The sequence below is a fragment of the Notamacropus eugenii genome, chromosome 1 (assembly GCF_028372415.1).
Source record: "Notamacropus eugenii isolate mMacEug1 chromosome 1, mMacEug1.pri_v2, whole genome shotgun sequence".
NCBI lineage: Eukaryota > Metazoa > Chordata > Mammalia > Diprotodontia > Macropodidae > Notamacropus > Notamacropus eugenii.
The window spans coordinates 39281194-39301181 of record NC_092872.1 but is presented as its reverse complement, the minus strand read 5'-3'; the positions used below and the strand labels follow the sequence as shown (position 1 = coordinate 39301181).

General features: G+C 38.6%; 1 protein-coding gene across 2 annotated transcripts in view; it reads right to left on the bottom strand.

Annotated features, from left to right (window-relative positions):
* The window catches only part of PLGRKT (plasminogen receptor with a C-terminal lysine), a 60697-nt gene extending 41093 nt beyond the window's left edge, over positions 1–19604 (bottom strand). The window contains exons 1-2 of one of the 2 annotated variants that reach the window (XM_072597250.1): positions 19468–19604; positions 13851–13937 (exon numbers count right to left, since the gene is read on the bottom strand). In XM_072597250.1, the coding sequence (XP_072453351.1) occupies positions 13851–13931 (81 nt within the window). In that variant the 5' untranslated portion in view covers positions 13932–13937; positions 19468–19604. Of the gene's footprint in view, positions 1–13850; positions 13938–14573; positions 15144–19467 lie in introns of those variants that run through there. The other variant, XM_072597241.1, reaches the window with a different exon arrangement.
* Positions 19605–19988: the final 384 nt, after the last annotated feature.

The following is a 19988-nucleotide window of genomic DNA, read 5'->3' as shown; positions in this document are numbered from 1 at the left end:
TAAATTTAGGAATTTTAAAGGATTTTCCCCCTTGTGAGTTGCTATGAGATTAAAGTGGAGAGTTGCATGAAATGTTGATTTGAATATGAAATAATGAAGAGAAAAAATAAACATGATTTGGTTAGCTACAGAATCACAGACCAGGTCATAACATGTAAAAGACAAAGAAAGTAATTGAGCAAGTCTCCTCTTGTCATAAGCTGCACTTTGTGTCCTTTCAAATACCCTGAACTCCTGAGGAGAGCACAGATATCATAGGATTTAGAGCTGAAAGGGATATTATAGATCATAGGATTATAACTCCAAGGGTCATCCTAGTTGAACTCCTTTATTTTATAGATGAGTAAACTGAGGCCCACGGAGATTGTTACTTGTGCAAGGTCATATATGTAGTAAGCTGCAGAGCAGAGATTTGAATCTATGTTTTTCATTCCAAACTGAGCGCTCTTTATATTTCCATGTACTACCACGGTGCAAGGTTAGTACACGTGATCCTGAGCTAACCCTGAAGTCATCTCCTTTCCCCCTCCTGTCCTGAGGACTGAATTCCTCCCTTTGTTATTAATCTATTTCCTTCTGACTAGTTTATTTTGCTATAAGCACATTCATTAATGAGTAGTTAAGTCTATTTTCACTCTTTGTTAAATGTTAACTTATTGTTCTAAACTAACATCACATCACAGCTTAGTCTGAAGGCTGAGGCAAACTCTTGAGGGACATAATGAACTGTACCTCCCCCCCAACACATATACACACATATAACATGTTTTTTCTAAAAGGTAGAGATGAGTAGGAAATACATTTAAGGTACTGGGACAAAGTAGGTGCTTAATAAATGCTTGTGGATTGATTGATTGATACAAGTATCAAGAGGCAGGAGACAGAAATGTCAAGTTTGTATGTATAAGAATGAACAATCTATTTGGATTAGAATGTGGTATGTAGGAAGGTGAGTAGTGAGAAAATAAATCTGGGAAGGCAGAAAGCCAGATTGTGGAGCCCTAATATCACCTGGCTGAGGAATCTGTATTTTATTTGAGAGGCAAATGGGAACCACTCATGATTTTTTGAGCAGAAGAGTAAAATAGTTAGTCCCATGTCCTAAGAGGATCATTTTGGCATTGGTATAGAGGACAAATCAACTATAGGAGAGAATGAAAGCAATTCATAGGTGAGAGGTAATGAAGGCCTGAACCTGGGAGGCAGGCAAGAAGGGGAGAAGATATGCAATGGAGGGAGAGTCAACAATACTTGATAATTAATTGGATATGGCAAGGATAAAAAGGAGGAAAGAATCAAGAATAATTCCAAAATTATGAACCAGTAGGATATATGCCTTTGATAAAAAAAAATAAAATAAGAAAGTCTATAGGAGGTGTAGATTTAAAGGGGAAAATGGTGAGTTACATTATAGACATAGGTCTACACAAAGTCATTCAGTCAATGTGAGGGTATCAAGGGAAAATTAGGCCAACACAACATCCATATCACCATCCCAGTCCAGCGACTAAGATATATTTTTTACCCTGCACACAAGAGTGGTAGTCTAGGTGGGAGAGGAAAAGAAACAAACAAACAAACCAGGAGACTTAGAGTCTAGTTCTGGGTCTTCCACTAATTTGTGTGCCTTGGACAAGTGGAACACCAGTCTGGGTCCCAGGTTTCTTATTTGCAAAAGCAAGTTTGCACTAGATGATTCTAAGGTCACTTCTAGTTCTAAATACACACACACACACACACACACACACACACACATATATTCATATATGTATTTGTGTATTTATTCATATACATTTATATAGAGATATTTCTATGAGAACTTTCAAAAACAATAGTGGCAGAAGTCATTAAGTAGAAATAGTCACCTTTCCCATATTACTCCAAGTACCAGAATCATATCATCCACATTTATATATATATATACACAGAGAGAGAGAGAGAGAGAGAGAGAGAGAGATCGATCTGTATACAGGTGGAGTTCCTTTGTGTGTTTCTGCCTGCTTCTGCTTATGGAAAGCCATAATAAGTAAGAGGTGCAGAAGGAGGGTCATAAATGGGAACACTAGCCTTTTCTTCTCAGTGGGAATAATAATAATGATGACGAGTATGTCATAGTGCTTTAATATGTGCAAAGTGCTTTACAAATCTTATTTGATCCTCACAAAAGCCCTGGAAGGTAGATGTTATTATTATCCCCATTTTATAAATAGGCAAAGTGAGGTTAAGTGACTTGTCTGGAGTCACACAATTAGTAAGTGTCTGAGGCAGTATTTGAACTCAGGTCTTCCTGGCTCCTGCTCGATTCACAGTGCCCCTTAGCTGCCTAAGAATCAGCAAAATGGCTTTCATAGCCATGTCCTCTCCCTACTGCCCATCACTTCCTCCAGTTCCTATTCATTGCTTTCTTCCTATTGCCTTTACCTTTCCAATTTGAGAAGTCATCATGTAAAGGTTACACTCTCTGCTTTTGAAGAAATAGCAGTATATTTCAAACAAAAAATTCTTTTAGACAGAATCTGTTATCAATGCTTCTTATGTAATGGTTCTTATTTATTAATTTTAATGCTTCTTCAAAAACTTTTCACATTAATGGACAAAAAGCAGCCTGAGGAAGAGATGACTTTCAGAGTTTTGCTGTACAGAATTTTCTTTTCACCACTGTAGTAAAAAGTGAATTGAGATGCAGAGTGTAGAAAAGAGCATTCATGAAACTCAGTGGCTATAACAGTTTTGGGGACCCATTGTCTTCTTTAGTTTTCTAAACTGTTACAAGGGGCAGCTAGGTGGTGCAGTGGATAGAGCATCAGTGCAGGAGTCAGGAGGATCAGAGTTCAAATCTCACCTCAGACACTTGACATTCACTAGCTGTGTGACCTTGGGCAAGTCACTTAACCCCAATTGCCTCATCCTGGGTCATCTCCAGTCATCCTGATGAATATCAGATCACTGGATTCAGATGGCTCTGGTGGAGAAGTGAGGCTGGTGACCTACACAGCCCTCCCTCACTCGAACAAAGTCGAGTGCAAGTCATGTCATTATTTCTTTGATAGCATGGTCTTCTTCGGCAACAAAGGACACACACACACCCAGACCTGCCCATCCAGAGCCAAACTGTTACAGAGAAATGTAGTGGAAAGAACATTGGATTTGGAATCAAAAGAACTGGGACTGAATTCCAACTTTACTATTTGCCACCTATAACTTTGAATAAGCTTTTAACCTTTACGTCTCAATTTTCTCAGCTAAAAAAATAAAGTTTATTGGACAAATTATCTCTAGAGTCTCTCTTCTAGCTCTAAATTTATGATCCCTATGAGCTTCTGCCAACCTAAGGTTAGAGTTGCAAATGGATAAAGCATTTATTAAGTGCCTACTATGGGCCAGGTATGGTACTAAGCAAAAGGAAAACAAATATTAAGTAAGATAATTCCTATCTTCAAGGAGATCATATTATAATGGGAGAAGACAACATATACAGGGGACCTAAAAAAGATGGGGAGAGAATCACCAATGGGGAGAGAATGGAGTTTTTTCAGGTATAAATTTGGCAGGTAAAGACAAAAAAGGAAGATCCCAGAGAGAATCCAGGTAAAAGTAAGACAAAGTATGATTGGGGTTGTTCTATAAAATGGTGGTTCTGGGGAAGAGTCGCCAATTTGTTCCCAAACTCTACTTTTCTATCTTGTGTGGCCTTCTAACTAGGACATCCAGCATTTTAATTAGTGTAATGAAAATTATTCAGTTAAAACAAAAAATTTCTTTAAAGGACATGGCATTAATGAAATTGTATGGTATCAATATTACAAATTAAGATAGATATCAATAGTTGGAAAGTCATAATTAGAAACTAATGTGAATTATAAAAAACATAAATTGCATGTACTTATTAAGTTTGAAGCATTGACATTAACTATGACAAAGAATATTAAGATTTGTAACATGTTGACAGAAAATAAGATAACCAAATAAAATTTAAAAATAAAAACAAAGCCAGCTCAGTCATCTCTTACGTGGTTCTCTGGTGCTCAGATGCATAGGTACTCATGCTTCTTGGTTACAATGACCTTTTAGAGCATGACTCATTTAAAACAACCAGATCTCTACATATACTATGTTATAAAGGATGGTTCTCAGAGACAGGGAAATATATCAGCAAATGAAGATGGTATAAAAATTAGACAGCAACATTTTTAATAGCCATTCTTATTCCATAAATATTCTTGGTATTTACTATGCTAGATAGGTTGATAGATCAAGAATTTATTAAACACATATTATGTGCCAGAAACTGGAAATATGAGAATAAGTAAGATAATGTCTTCCCTTAAGGAATATACATACATACATATGTATGTAGTATGTGGTATATCTATCTTCATCTAAATCTAGATAGCATGAAATAGAGATGGCTGGAAAGTGATACCAGACAAGAGAAGATGAGTTTTTCCTTACAAAGGACAAAGATTCTAGTAGGAGGAGGAGGATGGACGACATTATGGAATAACCTTATATGATGAACAGCAGTTAAACTACATCACACAGTTCACAAGGTTAAGGGTTGGATTGGGACATTTAGTTCAACTTCTCATTTTATTAGTTCAACTTCTCATTATATTAATGAGCAAACCAGAAAGATTAAGTAACTTGTCTAAATTCATACAAGTAATTAAGTGGCAGAACCAGGAAATGAAACGTTTCATTCCAAACACAGTTCTCTTTCTACTTATACAATGTTGCCTTAGGAGGAAAAAAAATCTGTCATAGTGGGCAAAGCATTATATTGAAGTCAGAAGAGATGGGTAAAAATCCCACTTTTACTGCCTGTGTGTCTTTAAGCAAGTCACTTAAATTCTGTGCGCTTCTTTCTGCATCTATAAAATAAGAGATTAGACTAGAGGTTTTCTAGGGTTCTATCAGATTTTAAATCAGTAATCCTATATTCTTAGGTGTCCCACAAGATTCTGTTCTGGCCCTCCTCTCCCTCTATACTACTTTCCTTGGTGATCTCATCAGCTCCCATGGATTTAATTACCATCTCCATGCTAACAATTATCAAATCTACCTATCCTGCCCCCACTTCTCTGTTGACCTCTAATTCCACATTTTCAACTGCCTTCCAAGATACCTAAAAATGGATGTGCTGTAGACATCTTAAATTCAACATGTCCCAAACTGAACTCATTATCTTTTCCCCTAAACACTTTCCTTTCCCTTCGCCAATCCCTGAAATGTTCTCTATTATTGTAAAGGCATTACCATCCTCCTGTCCTCCAGTTCACAACCTAGGAGTCATACTCAACCCATGCCCCCAATATCTCATCTGTTGTTGAAGCTCGTTGATTTCACCTCTCATATCTCTTGCATACATCCCCTTCAGTCCTCTGACCCTGCCACTATTCTAGAGCATACCCTTATCTTCTCACCACAACAGCCTACTGGATTGGTCTGGCTGCCTCAAGTTTCTCACCACTCCAATTCATCCTCCTATCAGTCACTAAAATGATTTCTCTATCGTTATGGTCTGACTACATTACACACACCCCACCCCCAACCCCACTCAATAAACTCTGGTAGCTCCTGGATTAAATACAAAATCTTTAGTTTTGCATTCAAAGTCCTTAATTAACCTAGCCCCATCCCATTTTCCTAAGCTTTCTTACACCTAACTCCCCATCAGTCATCTTCAGTCCAATAACACTGGCTTCCTTGCTATTCCACAAACAAGACCCTCTATTTCTCAACTTCGGGCATTTTCTCTGGTTGTCTCCCTTACTTAGAATGGTCTCCCTCCTCACCTCTGCCTACCAGCTCCCCTGGATTCCTTTCAGTCCCAACTAAAACCATGTCTTCAGCAGGAAGCCTTTCTCAATCTTTCTTAATTCTAGTACTTTTCCTCTATTAACTATTTTCTATTTATCCTGCATATAGCTTGCTTGTACTTTATCTGTTTACTTCTTGTCTCCCCCATTAGACTGTGAGTTCCTTGAGGGCAAGTATTATCTTTTGTTGTTTGTCTTTTGCTTAAAAAGAGGACCAGAGACACCATGATGTCAAGGTACGGTGATGTCTTGCCTTTTCAGTGAATTGGATTTAAGTGAAGCACAGTTGCAGAGTCACAGCCTCATTCTCTCTTACAGAGTCATCAAAGTTCAGTAGTAAGACAAAAGTCAAGAAAACTGGCGATGGCCCGGGATGCAGTAGATGACCTTGGATTGTCTTTTTCCTTTTCTTATATCACCAGGAGTTAACACAGTGTTTGGTACTCAGTAGGCACTTAATAAATATTGATTGATTGATCGCCTTTACAGCAGAATATTTTCAACAAACTCTCACACTGTTTATAGTGCCAAGCTCAATGCTATAAACTTTTTTAATAATAAAGATTATTTTGTGTATTTGAAAACATTCTCCAAAATTTTATATATATATATATATATATATATATATATATATATATATATATATATATATATATATATATATATATATATATATATATATATATATATATAAAACTTCAGCTCTGTTTTCATGAGGGGGATCTTATTCGATTTATTGAACAAACTGGCAATGCACTAGAATTACCATATTACATGTAATTCTTGACTTCAAATAATTTATGATCCCTACAATCACATATATTCTGCCACATTAAGTGATATTTGTCTTCTGTTACTAGAAAATTTAATACTGCTAGAACCATACAAATCACAGAATTTAAAATGCTTCAATAATGTGGTTTTTGAGATAACTATTTCCAGCATCTATTAACCCAAGTATTTTAGTACAATAACTAGAGTACATAAAAAAGTGATTCCTTCAGATTTTATATGGGACCTTTGCATAGGATTACATAGGAACATGAATAAATCTGTTATGTGTAATTGTAATATTACCTAAGTTTCATAGGGTTTTTTCAACAAGAAAAACTATCAATACCTAGAGTTTTCTTGGTAAGAGTTTAATTTATTATATAACTAAATATTTTCTACAAAATACCTCCTCATGGCCTAGAGATGGCTATTGGTTCTCAAAGGCTATGCCAGAAAAATATAGGCTCACTTCCTTGTCTTAACTGCATTGATTTTGTTCATTCAAAAACTTCTAAATTTTCTGTTGTCAAAATAATTGATTTTATTTTCCTTTCTTTCCTTTGTTTGGTTATTAAGAAATCATCCACAGCTATACCTGTGAAAGTTACATGATATCATTCCCTTTTAATTTTTTTCTCATGTGATCTTTTATAGTCATGTCACTTTAAAAAATCTTATTGAGATAAGCAGTATAAAATGTTGGTCTACATTTTTTTTTGCAAAGTTGTTTTTCAGTTTTCCTAGTAGTTCTTGTCAAAAATACTTCACTGAGTATTTTACACTCTTAAGTTTATCAAACATTGCGCTATTAAATGTTTCTGATGCTTGCTTACCTACTCTGTTCCAGAGGTAGACTTTTCTTCTTTTTTACCAGCACTAAATAGTTTTGATGATTACTGCTTTATAATACGTGATGTACGTATGTGCTTGCTATTCATTTTCATTCCTACTTTTAAAAATATCATCACTTCTTTTAAAAATTTTGACCTTTTGTTCCTTCTAATAAATTTTATTATTATTCTGTCTAGTTCTATCAAGTACCCCTATCAGTAGAAGAGCATTAAATCTGTAAATTAATTTAGGTAATATCATCAGGAACAATTAATGTCCCTCCAATTACTGAAGTCATTATTTCTTTAAAGAATATTTTGTCATTGTATTTATGTAAATGCTAAGTATATCTTGGAAGATTAACTACCCGATACTTCCTGCATGTTGTAGTTATCTTGAATGGATATCCCTATGATTTTCCCCTTGATTTTGTCGTTGCTATTTAGATATACTAATTATTTTGTGGATTGATTTTCTACGTGCTAGTTTACCAAAACTATTGTCTCAGTTTCTTTGCTGATTCTTTGTAGTTTTCTAAATAAGCAAATACGTCATCTGCAAACAAGGATAATTTCTTTCTTCTTTTTCCACTATTTATGTTTCTAATTTTTCTCTTCTTTTAAAAAAATAAATTTAGATTTTTTACATCACCTAAATTTTCCTATATCTCTTCCCTCCTATTCTAGTCATCCTATAGGAAAAAACATTTTTTAAAAGAAAAAGAAGAAAAAGAGAAAAGAAAATTTGGCATAGCCAATGAATACAATGAAAAATTCTGACAATGAATTCAATGTTCCACACCCACAGGCCTTCCTAAATGTCTTCAAAAGAGTGAGAAGGTTCTTCTCCTATCTCTTCTTTGTGCTTGTTCTTTGTCATTTTGCAACATTAATTCTGATCATTTTGTGGTGATTGTTCTTTCAATTTACATGTAGTCGCTGGATTTAGGGCAGCTAGGAGGTGCAGTGGATAGAGCACCAGTGCAGGAGTGAGGAGGACCTGAGTTCAAATCTCCCCTCAGACACTTGACACTCACTAGCTGTGTGACCTTGGGCAAGTCACTTCACCCCAACTGCCTCATCTTGGGTCATCTCCAGTCATCCTGATGAATATCTGGTCACTGGATTCAGATGGCTCTGGAGAAGAAGTGAGGCTGGTGACCTGCACAGCCCTCCCTCACTCAAAACAAAGTCGAGTGCAAGTCATGTCATCATTTCTCTGATGGCACGGTCTTCTTCGGCAACAAAGGCCGAACACACACAGTCGCTGGATTTAATATTTTTGGGCTCTGTTTACAGCCCAGTAACATTATTTGATATGTATGTATCATAATTTGTTTATCCATTCATCCATCCATCAAGTAGTATCTACTTTTCCCCCAATTCTTTGACACCACAAAAAACAATGCTGCTATAAATATTCTGGTGATTATGGGGCCTTCCTTTTCACTGATGACCTCTCTTTCTCCACTAGCACTTCTAAAACCATATCAAAAAAGTAGTGCATTCTTGCTTTTTAAAAAAATAATTGCATTTACTAGAAAGGTTTATACAATTTCTACACTGGGAATAATGCCAGCCCGTAGAAACTGAAAAACAAAACAGACATCATTTTCAGTGAATAATTTTTTTTAATCTTGATAAATTTCTTACATCTCTTTGTAACTCATTCAATTTTTCCTCTTTCCCTACCATCACACAGGAAAAGATCTTCCTCTTATTTTCCTGGGCTGAATCTGACTCTAATTATAAGCATAATTCCATCATGTGTTTTATTAATTATCCTGTATTTTCCTTTCTTTCTGTAACCACATTGGAGTCGGACTCCCTCAAACCAATAAATAAAATCCATCCCCTAATACTTCTACTTTCACCAGCTATCATCCTAGTTTTCTCCTCTCCTTAACAACCAAACTTTTATTTTTTTTTTTTTATTTTTTTTTTTATTAATTTTTTTATTTTTTTAATGTTTAACAATCACTGCCATACAATTGCGATTTTATCCCTCCCCACCCACCCCCCACTACCTCCCTCCCTCCCCACGACTGCATACAATTCTGTATAGATTCTACATATACTTTCCTATTGAGTATATTTTCACTATAGTCATGCTGTGTAGTCAGACTAAGATAAATGAAAGAATCCGTATAACAAATCAGAACATGATACACAAACAGATACACATACACAAACATGATCTGCTACATTATGTGAGTGACTTCCATATTTCTCTCTCTGAGTGTGGAAGGCATTTTGCCTTGAGGTCCACCATTGGGATTTAACAACCAAACTTTTAAACAGGCTAGTTTATATACCTTGCCTCCATTTCTTTACCACCAATTCATTCCAAATTCCTTACATTATGATTTCTGCCCCTGCAATAATACTGAAACTTCTCTCTCCCCATTCACCTCCTGATCAATTTTTTTCCCTCAGTGCTCATTTTTCTTAACCTCAGAAAGAAAGAAAGAGTAGTGGTGCCATCTAGTGGCCCTGGAAGAAATACTAATTTTTAACAGTGAAATCAAGCTTGATGTACATCCAGAGGTTCCCAATGGGGGCCATACCACCCCCAGAGGGGCAGTGAAACAATGGAGGGGTGGGGGGATGTTGAATAAAAATAAGGCGGTGGGGGAAGCATAAAGAAAGAAGAGAAGAAAATTTTGAAAAACCATTCATACCTGTTTCATCTACTGTGTAACACAGTCAAAGTCGTAGTGATTACATTATTTTCCAAATTCCAAATAAACTCACAAAATATGTTATAATCAATCAGTGGCCAAATCTGCTAACAGGTCTTAATAAGCAAGTGTTGGCAGGCCAGCATGTTGTACATTGTCAGGAAGTCCAGCATGCACTGGCAGGCATATTTGCATGTAATAATCTGTTTACAATACAATACTATATAGTTACATGGCACAATGTGTGTCATCAAAATTTCAGTGTAGGAGAGAAATCCACAAATTTACAGTAAATTATTAAATTTAAAGTGAGTGTTTAAAAATATTTTGTATTTTTATGATGTAAATTTTTTAAAAGTTAAAGAGTTAATGGAAGTAGATTTCCAGGGAGATGAGGGATGGAGGAGGGGCGCTGAGTAATTTTTTTTTGAAAAGGGCGCAATAGGTCAAATAAGTTTGGGAACCTCTGCTTACAGCCAATTAGTTATCCATAGGTAGCAGGGAGGTAGACAACAGGAGAAATTGACACTTCTAGATAATCCAATATTTTGTTTTAGCAAAGTAATATGAATCTCCTCTCTCTTAAAATCTTTTACCAAAGATGTTTTTTTTAAAAAATGTAAGTTCATAGCACCAAAGAATTATAAAGTTGGTAGAGGTCTCAGAGACTAGCTAGTCCAACTCCTACCTGAAAGGGAATATGATATCACTGACAAGTATTCATCTATTCATCCAGGCTCTATTTGAAAACTTCTAGTGAGGTAGAGCTTAACATTGGGGAAGTTCTTTGCATTTCTGATAATTCTAATTATTGGGAAAGTATTTTTTGTTGTTGATATTGTTGTTATGAGGAACTCAAATCTGCTTTCCTATGACTTCCACCCATTGATCCTAGTTTGAATAGCTTCAGATTTATTTTCTTTTATTAACAGTCATAATTAATCAGAATGTTTACATTAATTTATTTTTTGTTGCTAAGTAAGGGTTAATTGAAAATTCTTCCGGTTTCAAACTTTACTGAGAATTGTTGTAAAAAGCCTGGTAAAGTATCTTGAATATAATTGAATCTTTCTTTGATTCAGGATCTTTGAATATCCCAAAGTCATGATAATATAACAATAATTATAATTGGGAAGAATTGTAAATAAAGGTTTAGGAGATTGGGCTGAAGTCATTCATCCAATACCTATTTATATAAGCACCTATTCTTTGTTTAGCACATGGTACAATTACTCAAGGCCATTCCTGGAAGTTATTGATGTCTTAAAAGAAAATTTTTAGCATGAGAGTATTATGTTGAGATTTGCCTAAAATTGGAGCTCAGAAAAAAAAAGGTCTAGATGATTCACATTAGTTAGTCAATTCCAATTATTCAAAGTTTTACTATTGCATTTATTCTGCTTAACTTTCTTATGGAAATGCTACCGAAGAATAAAACAGTGACAATTTACTGTCACATTCACAAGTCAAAAATGTGTAACCAAGTTGTTATAGCTTCGCCAATACTTTAAAAATCTGTTATGTCATTGTTGGGATTGGAAGCTCAATTCCGTGTGGACAGTCTCGGGCGGGTAAAGGTGGGAGCTTCTAAATCTTAGAGCTCTCACGAGACCCCCCCAGGAAACGGCAGGGAATCGAGGTGAACCGAGCTATCTCGAGTAATTCCGCCTCTTCCCGTGAGAAACGTGATGGGAGAGAGATCTCCCCGCCCTTGACATGGTCCCGGATCTGGGCACACTATTGTTATCTAACAGCACGGTATTCAGATGCAAACTATGCGGCTGAAGGTTAAGTAGGATTGAGGAAGCCTGAAAGCTCTCTTAGCACGTGAGGAGCCAAGAGGACAGTAGGCTCCGCTTCTCTTCTCTCTCCCCTCCCCCTCTCTCCCCGCTTGTACTTCTACTTCCAATCCCTTAAGATCTTAGCCTCCTTAGGAAATCTCCCCCTCTTCCTCCTAAGGAAGACCTCCCCCTGCACTTGTAACCGAGACCCTGAAATAAAGCTCAACCCTTGTTCGACTCTGGAACGTCCTTTCTCTCATATGAGCATCCGGTTTTGGCCAACCGAAGACCTCGGAGGTGAGGTAAGAAGACTCGGGTAGCCCACACAGGCCTCTAGGCCTGGCATGTCATTATGGTAGATATTGCCCCCCTGACTGATAAAAAATGAAACATCTAGGAAGGTAGCAGGAGATGCTGGAAAAAGCATTAGTTCTTGAATCAGAGGATATAGATTTAAATCTGATCTCTGATGCTTACTACCTGTATGACCTTGGGTAAGTTACTGACCCTCCCTATGCCTTGATTTCCTTATCTATAAAATGAGGGGGTTGGACAGCCTTACTATTAGGCCCCTTCCGGCTCTAGGTCTACGATCCTAATATGATCTCTACAACTTAATAGATAGTTTTCTGGTTCAAATTTAGGCAAGGTCGAATCTAATCACCATCTATATGGTGGTATGTAATCTATCAACAGGCCTGTACACAAAGTCTTGGTAGCTCTTCTGGGTAGTTTCTAACTGGGATAACACTTGGCTGATATTGCCTTTACATGCCCAGAGCTACATCCATGGTTTAAAAAAGTAGTATTTAAGTGGATGTCTTACTCTCCTTACTGTACTCAAACCAGAAAGTCTAATATTAGAACGGAATACGGAAAAGGGCAATTCATTCTTTAAATAAACGTCCCTAAGGTTAATTATCTTCTGACTATGATTCCCAGTAGGAATGGTCTCTAGCTGATAGGATCGGTTCCCATCCAACTACAGAAGCTTAAATTTATTGTCAAATGGGATACGACCCATCAAAACCTGGACAAAAATGAATTCATGCGACAAAAGCATATCTGATCCCCAGAAAGGCCTAGAAATTTACCAGATCTTAAGAGTATCCTTAAAACAGAATGATGTAAAATTGGTCAAGAATTCAACAGACTGTTGCAGATAAAAATGTATTCCTTGGATTGGCTTCAGTCCTGATCTACATTAAAATCAAAACCAAACCAGTTCTGTGGTTTTATTATAGGCACAAGTTTGTTCATGTCATTCTTCATTGAATAAAGGTTGTCAGGTTGACTAATATTGGTTGACTATAGTAAGATTATAAATTTAGATGAATAGCTCCTCAAATTTCCCCACCAAATGGAATGCTTTTCATTTTTCATCGTCAGTTTTAAATCCTTAATTTATTCTGCTTTCTTGGTAAAATTGATCTATTTTTCTAATACATCAACAACTTTCTTTTTTGTTCAAAAGTAAGTATCTATCTATCCCCTCACCTCCTGTGCTTCTTCACTTTCAACAGTCTTCTTTTTTAAGGGTCCACCTATTAATATCAGAGGACTAACAGAGGTTACCAGGCTGGATTTAAGAAGCTATGGTTTTGATCTTATTTTTAAACACTTGATTTTATTCTCCAATTTTTTTCCTCTACATCTTGACAATTTTTTATTTATGGTTGCTTTGTTTTAATATTTTAGATGTGGCCATGGCAGAAACATGATATAAATTCATGAAATTCTGAGAAACAGATATATGTTTAGCATATTTCTATCAAGAACATTTTTGTTTATTTATCTAGAAAATCTCACAGTCACCAGATAACTATCCATCTCACTTCAGTTGCATAGATTGGCCTCATATTTTAATTTTTTTCTAAGCAGAACAGAATATAAAGCAATGCAGCCATTTCTGTAGAAAGATTTTAAATTGTAATGATTTAATGAAGTTGAAACAAGAAATCATACCTGAAGTCGAGCATTCATGAGCATAAATTCTTGTTGCTGTTTCATGTTTTCATTCATATGTTTTGAAAAAAGAAATCCCATTTTGATCTAAAATGTACAAAAGATACTTATTAAATATTCAATTATTCTAGCATTATATATTCTTATATCTAACCATAAACTTGATTTCTAGTTTTTCCCCCATGTACATTAAGGAACTGAAGAATTTAAAAAATCTTTTGGTTTTCTTTCCTTCAACGTAATTGGGCCTGGAGGCGGGGAGATTCCAGTTAAAATCCAACCTCAGACACTTACTCGTCATGTGATTCTAGACATGTCATTTAAATTCTGTCTGCTTCACTTTCCTTACTGTAAAATGGAGATGATAATAACAACCCCTACCTCACAGGGTTGTGGTGAGGAACAAATGAAATATTTGTAAAAAACACTTTGCCTAGTGGCTGGCACATAGTAGATACTTGACAAAGGACTGTTCCTTTCCCTCTCTCCCTATACCATAGTTCAGATTTGAAATAATCAGAGGTGGGGAGTGGGGAGGAAAGATGAGAATCCTTAGCAAAATAACTAATGGATCTATGAATTCACTGATTTGCATACGTCTTCCAATGGTACAGCGCCAACTCACCTTATCTTTTCATCCTGTTGTACATAATGAACATTGTGTAAATACCAATGAAGCATAAAGTCTACCCATTTATTTCTTGCTCTCCCTTCATGACTCACCTTCATTTCAGGTCAGGTATCTCTTCTATGACTTCCTTTTTGGTAGGGGGTGGGGGTGGTAGGGGCACTTCTCCCGGGCTATTCTTCATTAGGAAATATTGCAGTCTGCTCATGCCTACCATATGTTTCCTCTTTGTCCTCTGGGTAACTTGCAGTTGTATTTCTTTGGATACTCTGGTATTACAGGACTATCAGCCAAACAGCATCATTGTATGATATTAAATATCAGAAAGACTGGTTGTTTGGTTGTTTTGCAGGGGGAGGTTTGGGATCCCTGGAAGCATTACTTGATTTCCCATAGGCAACTCAGCATATTTCTACATCATGTTCGGTTTTGGGCTTAGTTCACTGTCTATCTGTAGTGTCTATTCAAACCAGTGGGCAATCTGTTCAATGTAAATTGTCATCTGAACAATAAGACATTCTTCATTCACCATAATATTGCCCAAGGGGAATAAGATAGCAATAACTATGAACTCCGAAGCCTCCTTTCACCACTTCTACATCATCTACAAATACATCTTGTTGAAGGACTGAAAAGGGAACTTGAAGTCTTTTCAAAATGATATTCTGCCAAAGACCAAATTGTTACAGTCACAAAACTGCTCCAAAGTTATAAAGAATATAAAATCCCTATGTCCTTGTTTATTGATTTTCTTTTAAAGCATGAGATTCCAAAGAGCAAAACATACCTTAAAGATCCAATAAAGAATCTCCTATACACATGACAAAAATCAAACTAGGTTCCTTGAATGATGGAACAAATAGGCTAATTTTTGTTCGGAAACCGTATGATTACTACTATCAATTAAAGCATAAGCCAAGGAGATGTATGCTTGCCAAAGATGTTTGTCATTATAGTAGGATATTTCCAACAAGCATTCCAAAAGGAGGAGAGATGGTAAGTTTGGCTAGATTATTCTGTTTGTGGATGACATTATGCTGATTGTTCTAAATCCTGGAACAGTGGAGACTTTCCCAAATGATGTCTTATATGAGACTACTCACAGAGCAAAAAAAAAAAAACAGAAAAGCTTAAAAGAGACCTTTTTCTTAATTTTTCTAGAAATATGCTTGTCTTATTTTCTTACCCATGAGACTTGGGCAATGTCAAAAGATTTGATTTCTAGCTCTGCCACTAACGCTGCAAGGCCATGGGCACAAATCTTAACCACTAGGGGCCTTGAGGCTCTTCATCTGTAATACCAAGGGTTTAGATCAGATAATCTAAGGTTCCTTCCAGCTCTAACATTCTAGGATTCTTTATACTGTATCACACTAGCAGGTTAAAGAAGAGATGGGAATGATCTATAATAAGCATTGAGGTCATGAAGCTCACACTCCACTCCACGGGAATCAAGCTTCCAAAGGTATCATGGACCTTAGCCAGTAAATGTGAAAACATAATCATAGATATAACTAAGGAGCAAACTTTCAGTTGTTTTTCAGTCAGGTCCTACTCTCCATGACCCCAGTTGGAGTTTTCTTGGCAAAGATACAGAAGTGTTTTGTCATTTCTTTCTCCAGTTCAGTTTACAGATGAGGAAATTGAGGCAAACAGGGTTAAGTGACTTGCCCAGGGTCACACAGCTAGAAGCCACATTTGAACTCAGTAAGATCAGTCTTCCTAACTGCAATCCCAGTGCTTTATCTATTGTACCATCTAGCAGTTACAAGAAGCAAGCTACTTTGGGGGAAAAAGAAACTAAACTGACGGATGCTGCCTTTTTTTATTGGTGGTTTCTAGTGACTTTAAAAGTACAAAGAAGTTAAAAAAAATAATTGTTTCATTGTCCTTAGGCTTTTGTGAGTTTTAAAAAATGAAACAACGGAGATGAAATTGTTTGTTTTTTTGAAGGATACAACTAAATTGTATAAAACTGAAACTGTTCCTTTTTCTCTTCTGAAAGCATCAATGTGATAGGAAAGAGTTATGAAAGGCCTGATGGGTGACACAGACTATTATGGTTGTCCTATGATGGCAATAGTGCCTCCCTGCTAGGGTTGGAAGCTCAATTCCATGTGGACAGTCTCGGGCGGGTAAAGGTGGGAACTTCTAAATCTTAGAGTTCTCACGAGAACCCCCAGGAAACGGCTGGGAATCGAGGTGAACCGAGCTATCTCATGTATTTCCGCCTCTTCCCGTGAGCAACGTGATGGGAGAGAGCTCTCCCCGCCCTCGAGGCTGTCCCGGATTGGAGCACACCTGTTGTTACCTAATAGCACGGTATTCAGATGCAAACTATGCTGCTGAAGAGTCTAAGTAGGATCTGGAAATCCTGAAAGCTCTCTTGGGCGGAGGGGCACGGAGCGGTGAGGACAACAAGGCTCCGCTTTTCCTCTCTCCTCTCTCCCCTCCCCCTCTCTCCCCGCTTATACTTCTACTTCCAATCTCTTATTGTAAGATCTTTGCCTCCTTGGGAGATTCTTCGCTCCCTCCTAAGGAAGAATTCCCCTGCACTTGTAACTAGACCCTGAAATAAAGCTCAACCCTTGTTTGACTCTGGAACGTCCTTTCTCTCATACGAGCATCCTGTTTGGCCAACCGAAGACCTCCGATAGAGGTAAGGGAAGACTCGGGTAGCCCTCAGGCCTCTAGGCCTGGCACCTCCCTACCTAAAGTTTGAGCAGGTGTTACAAACTGACCTCCTGAGAGGGTAGAAGGGGGTTGTGGACAGTGAGAATTGTATGTATCTAGGTGCCCCTACTTAGCTACAAGTGAGAATGGCATTGATTATTTAGATAAATATAGGCAGAAAATGCCTCTGAATATGGAATGCTCAAGTCACCTCTACAGTTTAATATGTGAGTTAGAACAGCCTCCTTCCATGGAAACTGGGAAATCTTGACCTGCAAATCTATGCCTTTCAATGTGGATGCTTAGTGATTAGTTTTGAGAGCAAGAGTAGGGGCTACCTGGAGGATTCTGTACCCTTGAATAGGGCACTTCAGTCTTGACTGGCTATTATTGGATCAAGGAATGAAAGTGAAAAGTCACAGTATGGATCATTGGTTGTGTGCCTACAGAGGGAGTGGGTAGAAAGGGTGATCTACACCATCATCCATGGATTCCTCACAGCGAGGTGGCACAGTGGACAGAACAATGAACCTAGAGACAGGAAGAGTTGAGTTTAAAACAGGCTTCAGGAACTTAATAGTTGTGTGACTCTTAGCCAGTCACTTAACCACTGTTCAGTTCTAAAATAAGAATGAGAACAGAATCTACTTCCCAAAGTTGTAGTGAGGATCATTTAATATCTGTAAGGTACTGCACGCAGTGCGTGGCACAAAGGCATTCCATCCCCTTTTCCGTTTGGATGTAGATGGAGCAGTCTTTTGTACCATAAAGTTCATTTTGAAGGAATAAGAAATGGGTTCTACTACAGTTGGAAGCAGGTACTCTGGCCTACCATCTGCCAGACACAGTAACAGCCCCGAGTCCTACTGCCAATCCCTACAGGATAATCCCAGTAAATTGCCTATACGCAGTAAGACTAGCCAATTGTCTTGATCCAGCATGAGAATGCTCAAGATTAGTCTGCACTGTCTAGGTGAAAGACAGCAGAACAGAAGAGTGAGTGCCAGCTCTGCATTTGGAGTGAGAAGACTTGAGTATCTTCTCCTTTCTTCCTCCTTTAATTACTGCTTCCATCTAGGGGCAGCTAGGTGGTGCAGTGGAGAGAGCACCAGTGCAGGAGTCAGGAGGACCTGAGTTCAAATCTCCCCTCAGCCACTAGACACTCACTAGCTGTGTGACCTTGGGCAAGTCACTTAACCCCAATTGCCTCATCCTGGGTCATCTCCAGTCATTCTGATGAATATCTGGGCACTAGATTCAGATGGCTCTGGAGGAGAAGTGAGGCTGGTGACCTGCACAGCCCTCCCTCACTCAAAACAAAGTCAAGCGCAAGTCAGGTCATTATTTCTCTGACGGCATGGTCTTCTTTGGCAATGAAGGATGTAACACACACTGTTTCCAACTAATCCCAGTCCATCCATGCAGGAAACCATTCATTCATCAAATAGCTTTTACTTAAATGGTATTTTGGAAGGTACAAAACTATATAAATGAAAGTTACTGTTATTCTGTTAATAAAAACAGCAGGAAATAACTGAAATAACCAACGATTTGGAGTCAAAAGACCTAGGGTTGAATATCAACTAAGTCACTTGCTAATTCTGTGAACTTAAGTGACTCCTCTCCCTGTTTGCTCCCCAGTAAAACAATTAGCAACGTACTTTAAGGGATTCTTAAGATAAAACAGGAGGTCATGTACATAAAGTGCTTTTTAAAGCCACAAAGTGGCTTTATAAATGTTAACTAGTGTTTCTTTTCCTTTTCTAAAAGAGCTGTAGGAGCCAGCCCCAGTCAGAAGCCGAGTCAGGAGTCCCGGTTTTGCCACATAACCTTGAATCCGATCCGAACTCTCGGGGTCCAAAGCGCTCTAGCGGAGCCTGCCCGATCTCAGGGCAGTGACTGCAGCCCTGAAACCAGCTAGCCCAGAGTCCCACGTCATCGACACACGATTCCGCATTCAGACTTGACAGGACCCTGAGCGGTCACCCAGCCCGGTGCCCTGGCACCCCCTCTACTTGCGTAAGGAGGAGTGAAGCCGGGCCGGGTGACTACACCCATCCTCCAATGTCACTTAGCCGAGCCCAGCCAGCCCCTGGCAGGCGTGGCCAGGTTCGGCAGGACCTGCACGAGCATGCGTACCCCGCCCCACACCAGTCCGAGCTCCCGCACCCCCACCCGCCCGCCAGGAAGGCCACGTGCCCCGGCGCTGGCCGCTGGAGATGCTGGGGGGAGCCCCCCGGGAGCGCCAGGACCCGCTCGCTCCTCCCCACCCCCGCCCTGCCCCGGAGCCCTCCCAGGACTGCGGGGCCCGCTTACAGAGGACGGGAGGCTCCCAGGCGCTGCGCTCCTGGCTCCGGGAAGGTGGCTAGGTGGCAGAGGGGGTACGGGCGACTGTCCCAGGCGGCCTTAGGTCGGGCGGGCCCCTCCTGGGCAGGGTCCAGTGGGTGCTAAGGCTTTCTGTGAGCCCGTGGCCAATCAGCGCGCAGTCTGCGCTTCCTTAAAGGAACAGGCGCCCTCTTGGACCCAGTTCTGCTGCTGCTACAACCTGTATTGCCCTGGCGTCTATCACTGCTCCCTCCACCTGAGCACACCTGGGGTCGGGTGGGGTGGGGTGAGGAGCTCACTGGCTCCCGAGCACCTAAAGTTCAAGAGAGGCAGGGCCAGAGTGTTGGCTTTTAGATTCCAGGGACGTGGGGTCTGTGAACGTGGATGGGCAGAAAAATACATTTCTATTTTCACTAACTTTTTGTTTCCTTTGTAGTCCTTTTTTGTTTACTTTATTTTTTTAAATTTTTTTAATTTTATTTGTTTTCACTGTTCTACAATCACTTCCATAT